The sequence below is a fragment of the Desmodus rotundus genome, chromosome 2 (assembly GCF_022682495.2).
Source record: "Desmodus rotundus isolate HL8 chromosome 2, HLdesRot8A.1, whole genome shotgun sequence".
NCBI lineage: Eukaryota > Metazoa > Chordata > Mammalia > Chiroptera > Phyllostomidae > Desmodus > Desmodus rotundus.
The window spans coordinates 22,057,032-22,073,171 of record NC_071388.1 but is presented as its reverse complement, the minus strand read 5'-3'; the positions used below and the strand labels follow the sequence as shown (position 1 = coordinate 22,073,171).

Here is a 16,140-nt window from a genome sequence, read left to right as displayed (position 1 = left end):
GAAAATAAAAGAGGCAGCAACCTGAAATGGAAACAGTAGGAGAAAAACACGGACACCTAAAACTAATATAATACTATGTCAATTACACCTCAATTAAAAAATGAACAAAGCATAGTAACACTCTTAAATAGTAACATCAGCTAAAATACTGAGTGAGAGATGGTTGTAGAATCTATGTCTAATACTGTCTATTTTTAGAGTGCTTATATGTTACGAAGGATCTGGTAGAAACTGGTGGCAATGGCAACAAGTTCTACACCAGTTCTCGAATCTTCTCTTACAGCTGGTAGAAGGATTACAAAGTTTGGTAATAGCTTGCATGGTCCCAGACTAGTCATGGTCTTCTGGGCAGTGGGTAAAAATCTGTCTACAGATTAAATCTACGAGTTCATTTCACAACTCTTCACTGGATGATACAAGCTGTGGGCATGCATTTGTAAACTGCAGGCATGCGTGATGTGATGGTTTTCGTGGTCTCGGGGCTTCCTCTCTGACCAAACGAGATTAAAGAGCTCTAACTTTATGCTACACCAGAGACAGTCTCTTTGAGGGAGAGAACAGAAACTTCCTATGCAAGGCTGCAGGAGCAGGCAATATGAGGCAAGGAGGATAAAGCTCCTTCCTAATAAAAAGGCTGACTGTGAACAACATGACATCTATTTGAAACACGATTTGAAAACATTTTAAACTGAGTCCACTCCTAGTTTCTTTCTCCTATGGCTGTGACAGCATACAATTCTAAAAGTACCTCAACAAATTCCTCGTGCTTTCCATATTAAGGTAGCTTACATTTTATAATGCCGGTGTACTGCAAAAGTGGATGGATCAGCCCACCTATACCTTTATCTGACATGCTCATCACCTCCCCCAATCTTTGGAGAAATAAGGTTACTTACAGGGAAACTCAGATTCTAAAACAGGTTTATGTACTAAGTCACACTGGTATATAATGGGTTTTTTTCCAACAGTTCTGAGAAACTGGTAAGGGAACAAAATCCCATTACTACCCCCAAACTCACCCACCTTCATACATCTTCATTGACAGAGACATCAATAGCAACAGTGAGTTTATACACGAAGAACAAGTGAGGCAAAGGCAAATGCAGTGTCAATCTGTCTGAGTGTAGGCAATGATGCTTTGATTATACCCGTACAAACTCTTTAGTCCCTTCTCGTTACCCCCAGTGCAGCCCTTAGGCCACAGATCTCTGCTGTGAAGAACTCAGATGTGATGTAGCCGCTCCAGTACTCTTCACAGTACTGCATGGCAACACTGGGACCGGTTTCTAATCAAGTTAAACTGCACACAGTACTTCAGAACAAGAAGTTTATTACTCCCACTCAGTAGTTCCTGGGGGCTTTGATGTTAAGTCATACATAATTCGAGAAATACCAGGAATCTTCTTAATCTCAGTGACCATCTTTAACACCACCTGTAATAAAACAAAGATTACAAATAGAAGAGCCAGAATCCATGGCGTGTCCAAAGGACCTAAAGGGCTTGCATTTGCAATTTGAAATTGTGATGTATTTTTACTATTGTCCTCTATGTATATGGGATGGTCCCTGATTAATTTTATGCAGTGAACCTACTTCCCTCTACAGATTTAAGTGACAAATTCTATTCTACTCCAAGTACTGTCCACAAACAGGTGCCAGCCTGCAAGTTATGTGTGTTACAGCTCAACAAGTATTTAGAAACACTTAATGGCAATTTGGCATTGCTATGGCATCTGAACGTATGATTTTATATGTTGAAGCTAATTCTTCACGAGCTACCTGTGGCTGAAACATACAACTCTGAGGCTACCACAGCAGTGCATAATGCACTAGAATGACCGCCACTGCCTAGTGGACAGGAAAAGGAGGCCTGCTCACTGACTGAACAAAAATTTGGCAAATCTGACCCTAAAGAAAAACAAGACCGTAGGCCACATTTCACAACCCAGCTCTGCAGCTGTAACCAGAGCTCTGCACTAGAGTCCTGGGGCAGTGGTCCAGCTAACAAAGGCTCACTGTGATTTTCATCCACTAGTAAGAGAATAGCTCCTATGGAACACTATGGTGAAGAAATGCCAGGAGGGACATGATCAAAAATGGAATTGCTAGTAGGCAGAACATTAAGCAATTCATGGGTTTCTGGTCATAATGCCATCAATTCTCATGCTTATTTCTAATAAACTCTCCTTCAGTCCTGAAGTTCTTTACTTGGAGAATAAATACTATTTATAAAGTAGAGGTTGGCTGGCAAAATTAAATAAAATTATAGGTTAAGAGTTAGTAATCAGACATCTACAGGGATATAAATTTAAGGCCTTTTTCTCCTACAGTGTACTAAACAATCAACTGTGGATATAGAAAGCCTGTCTCATGAACAGAAAACCAACCCCAGAAATGCCAACACTGTCACAGTCTATTCCATTCACCGTATTATAAAATGTACGAGGTACTGAAATATAGGTTAGAAGAAAATTAATAAATTACCTCTACAGGGATCTCATTGCCAGGTGTTGCAGGTATACCAGTCATGAAATCACTAGTAATAAAGGTTCGAATAACCACAGATCTCTGGCATGAAGGCTGCTTCTGAAGTGGGTCCCGATCAAAATGTAATGGTGTCAAAATCACCGGCATCTGGCTGATTTTTCCAGCATACCCTATGGAAAGCAAGTTGACATGCAGAGCCTACCACCATCCATGGAAAAGCTCTCTGAGCCAGTTCAATAAAACCCTCCCAGACAACATCTAAAATCACATGCATTCACACACCACACTTAGCAGAGTCATTCTGCCTTGTTTCCAGCTGCTCTCACAGCATCTTAAGTAAACTCAACCACAAATACAAGTAATAAAATTTGATGACTACAGTGATATGTTATATAGTAAATACGCTTTACCTGTGTGTGTACAAAGTCTATTCTTGTAATTCATGGTCATTATGGTCTATACCGCAAACACTGAATTAGCAAACCCTAAACTATTGCCTCTAGAGGAACTACAGAACTAGGTCCTTGCAAGTCTTTGGTTCCATTTTCGTTAACCAATCAGTATATAACCTTGTTTTATGTGTGTTTCTGTTTAAAGACACCTTTTTAACATTTGCTGTAGATTCATTAACATTGAACTTATGCCCAACAGCGCTGTAATCCATACATGAACAAATCTCACCTAACCTACATATTTTCTCTATAAGGCATGTCACAGCCCTCCTGTGCTTAGAAACATAGACAGCAACTCAGCACCATGCCTGGGGGAACATTTTAACCAGTGAAATCACCAACAAAAAGCACAAAAATGCAAAAACTATGGCACTAAATAGAGTACAGAAAGGACACTTGTTTACAGTAAGAGAATTGAAACAAGAAAGATGAATACTGCCTTGTTCAACCTCAGCTGAGAACATACAAGTTAGGCGATTCAAATTTGCTGCCACTGTGCACATGTCTGCAAATGACCAAAGAGCAAATAAATTTTATATGAAGGCAATACCACAGAATTATCCATAGAAATGAGTAATAAAAATGAAAGCATCTAAAAATCAGAAGTTGCATTCTCCTCCTAGAAATCACAATGCCAAGCTCCCAAATTCTAGTTAAAGCATGCAGTGATAATAACCAAAACGAGCAACTTACCGGACTCCCTGAGAATGTTCTGAGCCTCAAAATCAGCTTGGCGTAACGTACTAAGCACCCCCGTTGTCAAGAAAGTGGGAGTAACATCTGTTGGAGGCTCTTTAACTGGTGGGCCAAATATATAGACAACTCTAAAGGAGGGGAGGAGAAAATTATAAAGAATTACAATTTAGTATGAAAAGCAAGGCACATAGTGTAACATTCTTTCCATTTACTCTTTGGCACCTCTCCTATCCACTTGAAATCCTCAATGCGTAAGTTAGGATATAAAATTATAGATGGGTCTATGTTCTATGTACCTCCCTCAAAGTGTATTCTATAGAATACTGATATCTCAGAATGTGCAAAGATAATATGTGATTATTGCAATCCTCTCTTCATGTAACGTCTTGTATTAAAGAATGTCCCCAAAACTTTGTATTTATCTGGAATCTGTGGTGAAAACAGGGTCTTTGCAGATGTCATCAAGTTAAAATAAGGTTATAATGCATGAGGGTGGCTGTTAACCCAATGACTGGGTGTTCTTCTAAAATGAGAAATTTGGGAACACAAAAATACAGACAGAAGAGGGCGGTGTGAGGATAGAGACAGAGACTGGAGTTACACTGAAACGAGCCAAGGACTGCCAACAAAGATCAGAAACTAGGAAAAGCCGAGAAAGGACCTCCCCCTGAGCTGTGAGAGAGCACATGGGCCCTGCTGACACTTTGATTTCAGACTCCTAGCCTCCCACACCTCGAGAGAACAATTTCTCTTGTGATAAGCCTCCCAGTTTGTGGTCATGTTATGGTAGCTACAAGAAATTAATACTCATAAGCCTGGGAAAACACTGAGTTAAACAAACAAGTTGCTTTACAACAGAACTTCAGAAATTGTAACAGGCTAATAATATACACTGGAGCCTCCAAGATGAAGCGTCAGTGGATTTCCCAAACTTATTTGACCACTCAATCTTTCACTTTGGGAAACACTGATCCCAAGGAGAGATTCTCCTTTCCATTTTATTAAAAATGTCACCAAAATGGGCCCCAAACTTGGTATGCTGCTGTTCTCTTCTAGCAGGAATAACTCAGCACTGCTTTCAGTAAACACCTGTTTGAAAGATAGGAAGACACACGGCTGGAGGCGCTAATAAAAGTCAGTCTGGAACACAGCTGGAGGGAAGCGGGGTCACACGACTCAAGGGGAGTCAGCTGTTGACACGTCCAACACAAAAATTAACGCGCAAATCAAAGGAAAAATAAATCTGACAAACTAAACTGAAAATAAATTATACAGGTAGTTATTTGAATGATAGCTGACATATGCCTATTTCTTTTCTTTGATTTCCCCTGAGATTATTATTAAATTAACTATATAACCTTTAGATATTTTTTCAATCCTTCTGGAATGTTACCATATAACCAATGGCCAGTGTAAGCTGCTGATTTAGAAGACATATTTTAAAACTGCCTTTAATATTTGATACTAAAATAAAAATCCTTTCTATTTTTCCTTTAAACAAACAAAAAAGTAAGCAGATGACTGTACTGTGTTGAAGGAACAAAACACAAGATCTTATTAAAAACGTCATCAATTGTGGCCTAAGTGTGTACCTGTACCCACGCTTGAGCCTTTTGGTCCTTCAGTAGTGGAAAAACCTGAAAAAGCACATCCTCCCATTACACCTCACCTGTTCCCACTGCAGAACACACCTGTTAATGTTGTGACACATGCGAGGTATGAGCCTAGCCAGGAAAATAAGAGACTCCCAGTCAGGTTCATCTTTGCTGGAGATTCCACACACGTAACTGTAGGAACGACAATCACCCTGAAAGTAAAAATACGATCAATTTTAACTGTTTTATAGAAGCCAAAAGATGGACTGGAAAACATTTCATGTATGGTGACACCATTAATGACAATTATTTTCTGAGAAAAAGAAAAGCTTGTTTTATAAAAGTATGTATGGATATTTCTCTAATAATATAAATAAATCCTTGATTGTGTGAATAAAGGATTCTTAGGTCAGAGGTAAAAACTAGTTTCATAAACTTTCACTTACCAATTTCTTTTAAACTGAGCTTAAATAGTTAATTAAAAAAAATTAAATATTGATACTAATTGTACTAATATTGTACTAATATTGATTCCTTTTTTCTTTGTCCTGTTTAATCCAAGTTAATTTTCTTTTTTAAAAAAAATCATATTAAACTGAAAAGCAATTTTAATAGTCATTAGACAATTACCTAATACCCACTATACTGAGAAAACGAGAATTCAGACTATGTGAATGCTAATTTGATAGTATCTATCAAAGTTTAAAATGTACATGCTTTTAATCCAGGAAATGATCTAACGAAAGCACATGAGTAACTGCTTCAAGAAATAAAACATTACTTGCTAAAATGCCTGTAACAATGAAATGCCCACAGGTAGGGGAAAGATTAAAAGTGTGGTGTAACCATGTATGGAATACAATTTATGGAATATAAGCAGTTAAGAATCATCTACTTGCAGTGGCATGAAAAGATAAGTTCATGATGTTCAGTTAAGGAAAAAAAGTGACAGTGTATCAGTGTAATTCTCTTTTTAAAATAAATGTATGTGCGAGAACACATACAACACAGCTGGAGAGCAAGAACAGAGACAATTCCTTTCAAATGTAGTGCATTTTTATTATTTTTACCAGTATAGTTTACTTTGGTATTTAGAAAATAAACTTCATTGCTATCCTAACCATGTGTCACGATTTTTATTGCGCTTCTAAGGCTCTCCAAAGGCCTAAAAGACTAGAATGAAGTTAAATACCTAACAAAAAAAGCCTTTCATTTTAATGGGAAGAGTAGTGGAACCTGAATAAGCTTCAATTTTTAAAGTCACTCATCCAACAAATTCAGGAAAAAGTATATTTATTAAGTTTTACATGAATAATCTCTAAAACAGTTCATTTCTTTCCACACATAATTCTATTCTACAAGGCCATTATAAACACATTAACCCAGCAACTGATACTCATACCATCTTAAGTTAAATCACTGACATATTTTATAGTTTTCATTTTACTATAAACTCTAAATAACAGAAAAGAAACCTTCCTCTTCTCTACCCTCTGATGGTTTTTTCCCCAGAAACTCACTTGAGAATCCCACAAATAAAGAATATAATCTAATTATGAATAGCACTCTAAACTTTGAAACTACATTATCCTCATATGCTTTTACAACTGGAAAAGACAGAACAATACAAAAATGTTACCTGTGCATTACCACAGCTAAGAGAGAAAAGATGAGACAGAAGCAGAGAGCACTGGTTTAACAAGTACACAGGCTAAAAACAAGACCTAAAACGGTGAAACCTGATGGCGTAATATATCCATCTGGGGCCTTCTTGCAGTTGGATACTTCTAAAGCCACGGTGTATTTCATACCAAGACGGGTAAATGAGAACATGACCTCTTGGTGATTGTCCTTCAAGGCAAAAACAAACAAGCTAACCCTAGAGCAAATTATTCTTTGATTATTTACTTTTGTTAAGGGATGATAGATGCTCCAAAACTATAAAATCTCAGTCTGAATATTGAGTTCTTATAACCTTCTTAACTCCATAAACATTATAGAAAACATTGCCTTTTTACATTTCTATACTTGGTATATATTTTTTCATATTCCTAAGTCATTCCTATTTCCGTATTAGAGGAGTATTAGCGGAAAGAACACCTGCAGAAAGTTACAAAGAATTCCTACAATGTCACAGGTCAGTCAGTGAATTCACACAACTCACCTGCACACCGACAGTTTTAATTGGCAGAAGGAAGGCATTCAGTGAATGCAGACTTGTAATTTGCATCAACTTCTCCTGGTCCTCTTCTGTAGTGCAGGCTTTGACTCTTTGTAATAGCGTGTGTGGCTGAGAAAACCAGAGATATTTCTTAAGGTTTCAAGGAAAAAGGTACTCACTCTTTTGGTATCTATTACTATCTGACATATTTACACTTACTAGTTTCCAGTAATAGATCCTATTGGGCATTTCTCTCTGACTTGTGTGTGCTATGCAGTAAATCCGAATTTCACTCCTGAGGGCTAGGGCTATCAGAAGCTAAATATCAGGTTAAGAAACACGGATTAGATTTACATCTAGGCTTTAACGCTCTGTCACCAGCAAGGAACCTGCTTCACAAGTCAAACCTTTTCCTTCTCTCTAGTAAAATTTCTTGCCATAAAGTCAATTTTGTCTGAAATTAATCTTCCTATTTCCTTTTGGGGGGCTAATTTACCTGGTGTATTTTTTTCCATTCTTTTATTTTCACCCCTTCGATTCATAGGTAAAGAGACTATAGTTAGATTTTACTTTTCAATCTACTTTGACAATCTATGTCTTAACTAGAGATGCTAGTCCTTTTAATTAATTGTGGGTTAATGATATGGCTGATTTCATTCTACTACTTTATTCAGTAGTTTCTATTTGTCCCACTTTCTATGCTTCTTTCTCCTTTCTTACATTGTGAACTGATAACTTCTCCCAGCTCCTTTATTTCCCATTGGTTTTGAAGTTAAACCCTCCATTTTTAGTCTTTTAGTAGTTCCCCTTAGATGTTAGCATGCGTATTTAACAAAAGAGAACTAATCTCTCTAACCTCCTGGCAAACAATACAATCATTTTAAAAAGCTTTAACTCCAATCAATCCCCTTGTGGCTTACATGCTATTAGTTATATATTATTACAGTGTTTTTTAAATAAACACCAAAATTACAGATCATTATTTTTTTTATGTATTCCATGTTTGCTTGAATTTTAGCCACTTACCATTGTCTTTGTTTACCACCTTTTCTTGTATCTGAGACCTTTTTCCTAGAAATCTTTTGCTTCTGCTAAAGTCAGTCCTTTTAACAGTGGTTCTCAAGCCTAGCTGTAGACTCAAATTACTCAGTATGATCAGGTTCCATCCCAGATTAAATAAGAAATTCTAGAAGAAGGGGTCCCAGCATAGTGTACATCAAAGGCTCCCTCAGATGATTCTAATATACAAGCAGGGTTAAGAACCACCGCCTCTATTGAGAAGGCAATGTATCTATTCATTACTGTTCATAAATATTCTCTTGGAACTTTCAAGTCTTCTTGCTTTTACCATTGCTTTCTGTATAATGGTCTTCCCTTTGTATGGTAAATCAACTTTTCCCTACAGCTGCTTTGACTTTAGGAAGTGTGCAGCTTTGCTAGGTATGTCAGCTCAACGTCAAATTCTTTTCCTTTATCCTGATAGAGACGTGTTATGTTTTCCCGAATCCAAGGCATGGTCTTTAACCAGTATAAAGGAATTCAAGTATTTTGTCTATTATCTCCTCTGAAAATATGTTCAAGTTGACCTTTTCATTCTATCTTAACTTCTGTCCACATTTCCTCTTTGATGCTTTGTTCTGATGTCTGTATAATGTCTTAGCATCTTTTCTTAGCTGTTTTTAATTTTAGTTATTTTCATTTCTAGAACTTTTTAGAAACTGCCCAGTCATTTTGATAGCTTCTTAGCATATACCTTATTATCAATTGCTTCTTTTATTTTATGTACTTTATGCCATCTGCTAATTCCAGTACTGGAAGTGTTTGAGGGTTTTGTCCTGCTAGTTTCCACTAGCTTTCATTCATGGTGCCTTATTTCTACACATATTTTGTAATTTTTTATTGTTAAGTGCTTATTTGTTGGAACTGTTATTTATGAGAATTCTTTGAGGCCCGACTGGAGATATTTCAAAGAGTAAATTAATTTGCACTGCTTCTTGCTTGACGTCTGTGAGCACTGTCACCAAGGTCCACTTTATATTAGAACTGAATTCTTAGCTTGCAGTTTTTCCAGACCACACAGATTGTGAATTCAGGCACCAAAATCTACAGAAGGACTGGAATACTTTTCCAGTCATCTTCAATATGGAGCTAAAATAAACACCCTTGCTTTCTTGCAACATATATAAAGTATTTTAAAACACCTTTTCATATCTAGCATTTTTAAGGATTCAGGGTATCTAATTGGCTCTATGACTGGAAATAAAAGTTTGCATTTAAGTGTCTCTGTAGAATATTTTCTTCATAATCATTTCTAAGGTAAAATTACTCTGAATCTTCAAATAAAGAAAGCCAAATAAATTCACTGTAAATTCTGGAGTACAAGAATCTATTCAATTCTTTGCACTAATTAGCTTAAACTGTTTAAAGCTCTCAAAACATACAAATTCAATGTAAATTATTACCTTTTTAACACTTGCAGAGAAATCAGCTACTATTTTCAAAATATTGTTGGTTTCAGGAAAGTCCTTACAAATGTAAGGTTCTTCAGCACATATCACTCTGATTGCCAGACCAGGACCTACAGAGAAGAGGAACAATGGTATTTAACATAAGAATTTAATATAAAAATGTCACTACTCCCCAAATCCTTTCAAAATCATTTAAAAAAATTAAACCCCATGTGCCATTTTAAGTTTTTTTCTTCATTTTAGATATAAATGACATATCACCATTACTAATAGTTTCAAGAATCAAATAAGACAATATATGTAAAATATTTAGCAGAATGCCTAGCACCTATCAGTACGCAAGAATTGTGAGCTGTTACTGTTTATTTTAATTAGACCATTCTCTCAACTCATCTCCAAATGATGAGAGCTAGAAACTCAGGTACAGACTTGCCTAAATTCGCAATAAAAACACGTTAAGATTCTCAGTCCTAATTTTAAACAAGTATCACCTCTAATTAATTATTTTTCTAAATGACAGCAAATGACTATTTAAAGAGTATTTTTTATTTGTTTATGAAGTAGTCACACACAGCCTGTGCAAAGAAGTGGTGCAGTAATTCAGACAAGTGAGCCATGGTATAAGGATTTCAGAGAACAAGTTTGAGCCCTGTCTTCCATCATGGCATCATAGAAAGAACATACAAACCCCAGCTCTGACACCAAGAACTGTCTGGCAGTGTTACTAAAATATCTCTAAGCCTTCGTTTTCTCATCTGATGGCAGCATTATATGCCAGACATACAGGAGTGGTACAGTATTTAAACATAACTACAATGGAAAATAAGTACTTAATAAAATAAGTATACTAGATACTAAAAAGAATGCTTATTCCCTAACCCCCTTTTCCATTCCCTCAGGGTACGTATTGCCTGGGATAACAAAGTATTTCACAATTGTCTGAATTGATTTTTCTTCAAAATGAAGGTCAAAGACTAAATACAGAATTCCATTTTAATTTTACCTGGGAATGGATGTCTGGAAACTAACTCTTCTGGAAGTCCAAGTTCTCTGCCTAAAATTCTTACTTCATCTTTATGAAAATCTTTCAGAGGTTCTATTACTTTTCCCTACAGGGGGAAAAAAGCCAATTAACACAAATTAGTAACCTAAGTGACATGGAAAACAAAGAATAACAAATTATTGGCTTTCCCTGTTATCTTTTACCTTAGCTTTAAAACTTCATTTCTTCCTGCATGCTTATAGGCATTAGATGAATATTTTAGTGACCTTATTTGTCTTTGAGACACATTTTAAATATAAACCTTTTAAATATAAACAAAGCAAACTTACCCTCTATCTTTGATACAGTTCTCTTTAGACTACAAGGGAAGTTAAAAATATACTAGTGTTTCAAAATAAAACTCTCCAAATACCATCAAGAAAGTGAAAAGACAACCCACATAAGGCAAATCATGTATCTTACAAAGAACTTCTAATTAGAATATATAAGGAACACTTACAATTCAATAAAAAAATAAATAGGAACAAAAAGGAACAAAAGATCTGAATTGATATTTCTCCAAAGAAGATAAACAGCTAAAAAGCACATGGAAAAAATATTTAATATCATTAGCTATTAGAAAAATGCAAATCAAAACCACAATGATATAACCACTACACACTCACTAAGATGCTCAAAATAAAGAGAGAGAGCTAATTCAGCCATTATGATAGCTACTATCAAAAAAACAGAGTAACAAGTGTTGGCAAGGTATGGAGAAATGAGAACTCCTGGCATTGCTGATGGGAATGTAACACGGCATAACCACTATGGAAATATTAAGGAAGCCTCAAAATATTAAAAATATAACTACCATGTGATCCATCAATCCCACTTCTTGGCATATTCCAAAAGAACTGAAAGCAGAGTCTACAAGAGATATCTGCAAACCCATATTTACAGCACAATTCACAGTAACCAAAAGTGGAGGCAACCAAAATGCACACTGACAGAGAAATGGATGCACAAAATAGGTATATACACACACAACAGAATATTATTCAGCCTTAAAAAGGACATCTTAACATGCACTAACCTTGAGGGCCTATGCTAAGTGAAATACACCAGTCATAGTATGATTTCACTTACATGAGCTACCCTTAAGTAGTCAAATCATTGAAAGAGAAAGCAGAATTGTAACTATCTAGGGTTGGGGGGGAGGGAGAAAAGGGGAGCTGTTGTTGGACGGGCATAGAGTGTGTCAACTTGCAAGATGAAAAGTTACAGAAATCAGTTTCACAACAATGCAAACACACTGAAAACCACTGAACTGTACACTTAAAAATGGTTAAGGGAGGGAAGAAAAGAGGCTTTATGGGAAAGTTCATGTAAGTTTTTACCTCTTCTCTCAACTTCCTGATAAGCTCTGTGTCGTTATGATGGGTTTTGATGAGTTCAGCTTTGCCACTTGCAACAAGGGATGCACTTTCAATGAGATCTGGCCTTAAGGTACCTTGGGCAAGGAAAACTTCCTCAGGTTTCAGGTTCATTTCTCCAATTACTTCGTTGGCGATCTATAACCAGCAGGCACAAAACAGCCTTTTAAAAGGGGAATCTTTCAGCAAGACAGCAAAATTTTATACTTTCAGCTAAATTTCTCAGAAGTTCTTGTGCAATGCTGACCAGATGAAACCCACCCATTCCCAAAATAAATTCCTTTAAGAACACTAAGAACATGCTTTCACACGATTCAAAAAGGTTTGCAAACATTCCCCCCTCCAAAAGCTAAAATCTAGCCCCCTGAAACACTGAACATCTAATATCAACTGAAAATAGCTGTTCTTAGTTAAAACAATAGTACAAGTAAGTACACATGCTTTTTAAACATAAAACAGTTTTTACCAGTCTACATAACAGCAATATACAGTAAACCTCTTAGCAAAACCAAAAAACAAAAAAAAACAAAACTAACAAATTTAGTTACTTGATATAATGACAAAGAAAAATAAATACTAAAATTCACATCAAACAATGCTACGCGGAGGATGTTAAAAAGGCACCTTAACAAAAGTATCCCCAATGATTTTCCTTTTCTCCTCAGGACTTGTAGTCATATTTAACGTTTTGCTAATTCTTTTCCGTGGAGTTCTGTCTTCCTCTGATATCGGTAGAGTTGTTGTTCCATTGTAGAAAGAGTGAGCAGCATTTATCACTGGGCAAGAGAGCAGAAACATGTTTTAATCTAAAAGAAGATTTTTAGCCCTGGCTGGTGTGCCTGGTACTGATATGCCCAAGTCCAAAGCCACTCCTGTTTAGTGTCTCTACGGAATAAATCCAGTCTTCTGACGGAGAGGGACAGCAGCAGTTTGTTAGTATGCTGAGGAAAAGAATCTGCTTCCCAGTTTTCGACCAATCCACTTTAGGCTCACCCAGAGAACCATGCCCCCCAATGCTTCCAATTGCTGAGCCCCCCAGAAGTCTTGCTTTTGTTGGCTTCCTCCCCTCACCTCCACCCCACAAGTCCTCCATTTTACTACGTAAATTACCAGGAACAGAGGCGGGTTTTTGTGGGGCTAAGAATGTTTACAATTTGGAGGTCCTTGTCAAGAAAAAGAATAACAAATGTTTAAAGAATTAAAGTCAATACTAGGATGGCTAACAGGAACTTACCTATACACAGAAACAATTACAAATCACGTAAGTACAGGCATGCCTCGTTTTACTGGGCTTTGATTTATTGCATCTCACAGATACTACTTTTTTTTTCTTTCCTTTTTTTTTTTTTTTTTTTTTACAAAAGGAAGGCAAGAACCTCCACTTGCAAAAAGAATTATGATTCACCTTATTATGATGGTCTGCAATGGAACTTGCTGTATCTCCAAGGCATGCCTATACCACCAAACCCGAATTAAATGTATACCTAACTCAACCTTTTCTTAGCCTTATCCCAAAATGCCCACAGCCACTCGAACACCACCCAACAGAAAGCAAGTTAGAGAAAACAAAGTGAACTTTATTAATTACACATTGTTAAAATATCTCATTTGTGCCCTGGCTGGTATGGCTCAGTGGACTGAGTGCCGGCCTGCAAACCAAAAGGTCACCAGTTCGATTCCCACTCATGGCACATGCCTGGGTTGCAGGCCAGGTCCCCAGATGGGGGCATGCAAGAGGCAACCACACATTGCTGCTTTTTCCCCTCTTTCTCCTTCCATTCCCCTCTCTCTAAAAGTAAATAAAAAACTTTAAAAAAATTAAAATAACATATCTCACTTGTAAAATTCATAAAAATATGACCATGTGAAGAAAATCCTAGGGTCCCTCCCAGAATTCTGGAAATGATTTGGCATGAGGGATCATGAAACTTAAACTTCACTAGCTTGGAGATAACTGGCTTTATCCATCGGCTTTCCACCTTGGACAAGCTGTTGAAGCCATTAGGCCCCTAGCCCCTCCTCTATTCTTGGTCGTTGTGGCACGACACTTGTCTTATGCCCACTTGTCATTGAGTGAAGCTTCAAAAGGAGAAATAGACTTCTCTTCATGTTTACTACAAGTCTTCATTTTACATTCAACCTTTTAGCACAAATTTCAATTAGTTCAATAATATATATGGTTTGCATCATTAAACTACTGACTTGATTTCACTATAACTATTGATAGCACCTTATTTTTTTAAAAAAAGATTTCCACTAATGTAAATGCAGTTATGGCCTGAGAAGTTTACTAGAGGCCTTATGACTATAGACTTTTCAGTCCTCTTCTCCATATGAGCCTTCCTGTTTGTAAAATCATCTGTATAACCATACCTGCTATAGGCAGGCTTGGGTATTCTCATGCATAAATACTAGGGGTGGGAAAAGATAACTTACAAAAAGAAAGAGAATGAATAGAAAAGAACAATGATAGCTAGAAAATAGTAACTTACTGTTCTATATATAACATTAGGAGTAACCAACAGTTTTAAAATACTGGGACCCCTTCTGAACCAGAACTAATTATAATATAAAAATCAAAAATATTTTCAACCATGAGATTATTGGGAAAAACTGTACTTGATTAAGGCAATGTGCTTCCTTGGTGTGTGGTTTATAAGGCTAGATTTGACTCAAGCAGTCCTGACATGCAAATTAACTTTTCTGGGGTTCATCAATACCTTTGACCTGAATTCCAAGTTTTTTGAGGGCCTCTTCTACAGACTGGCTTTCTCGTTTTCTCATAAAGCCGTTGTCAATGTGCACAGCAATGACCTGATCTTGGTTCAAAGCACGATTCAGCAAAGCCGTACAAACTGTCGAGTCTACGCCACCACTGAGTAAAACCTGTAGGGTGAGATGGAAAAAACAAAAACAAAAACAAAACCCCAAATTGAGTACAATAAGCAAACAAAATAAAAACAATCAGCTTAAATCATTACCTAAAAACACGGTATCAAAGGAATGTATGGTAACTGAAAAAGCACTCTGAACCAGTGCAACTCACAAAGCATATGACCACCCAGTCAGCACTCTATGTTGAAGAAGCTGGCTCTGAGCTCCAGCATTAGACACACATTTGTAGACTCTCTGCTTACCAAAACTTTCGACGTGCCTACTCTCTCTTTGATCTCTCGAATGCACTCAAGTTCTCTGTTCTGCACAGTGAAGGTCCCACTGCACCCAGCTATTTCATAAAGGAAGTTCTTCAGTATTACTTTCCCATTTTCTGTAAGGCCAACTTCAGGGTGGAACTGTACTCCATATAATTTTTTAGATTCATTTGCTATACCTTTACAGAGAAAATAATCACATATTAAAATTTTTTCATATTGAAAAGGCTCAAGTAGTACCCACAGTAATTCCTAACAATTTCTTCCTCTAGAAATGTGAAAACTGGTATAAATTAGTTAGATTTTTAGCACCAGGAAAAAATAATGAAAACAAAAACTGTATTACCATGATCTTTCTTTATAAAAATCTTTTCTTATGTAGCAATTACTGAAGTATATGACAGTAAAATAAGCCCTACACAGGTTATTTCACGGTACCTCACTTCTCCACCGAGATTCCTTCAATTCTCCTGATTATTTAACGCAGTAACTCAGTTTTGGTTCTTGGACCCACATGGCTTTCACATGCAACATGCAGGTACCAACTTTCTCTATGAGAAGAGCCTCATAAGTGAGAAAAGAGGATATTCCACGTGTACTATTAACCATAAATATAATTTCACTGACCTACTATGTTTCTAACAATTACTGATTAACTACTGTCTATCAGATGTTAGGTTAGATATTTCATGTGTGCATGTATTACCCCTG

At 36.6% G+C, this 16,140-nt stretch overlaps 1 protein-coding gene across 3 annotated transcripts in view; it reads right to left on the bottom strand.

The window, feature by feature from the left end:
• Nucleotides 1-1,316: 1,316 nt before the first annotated feature.
• GMPS (guanine monophosphate synthase) overlaps nucleotides 1,317-16,140 on the bottom strand; it is a 50,401-nt gene continuing 35,577 nt past the window's right edge. For all 3 annotated transcript variants that reach the window (XM_024562953.3, XM_053918036.1, XM_053918037.1), the window contains 11 exons: nucleotides 15,415-15,608; nucleotides 14,998-15,163; nucleotides 12,902-13,053; nucleotides 12,242-12,415; nucleotides 10,863-10,968; nucleotides 9,854-9,969; nucleotides 7,395-7,520; nucleotides 5,327-5,442; nucleotides 3,633-3,763; nucleotides 2,485-2,657; nucleotides 1,317-1,433 (listed from right to left, as the gene is read on the bottom strand). In XM_024562953.3, the coding sequence (XP_024418721.3) occupies nucleotides 1,332-1,433; nucleotides 2,485-2,657; nucleotides 3,633-3,763; nucleotides 5,327-5,442; nucleotides 7,395-7,520; nucleotides 9,854-9,969; nucleotides 10,863-10,968; nucleotides 12,242-12,415; nucleotides 12,902-13,053; nucleotides 14,998-15,163; nucleotides 15,415-15,608 (1,556 nt within the window). In that variant the 3' untranslated portion in view covers nucleotides 1,317-1,331. The remainder of the gene's footprint in view (nucleotides 1,434-2,484; nucleotides 2,658-3,632; nucleotides 3,764-5,326; nucleotides 5,443-7,394; nucleotides 7,521-9,853; nucleotides 9,970-10,862; nucleotides 10,969-12,241; nucleotides 12,416-12,901; nucleotides 13,054-14,997; nucleotides 15,164-15,414; nucleotides 15,609-16,140) is intronic.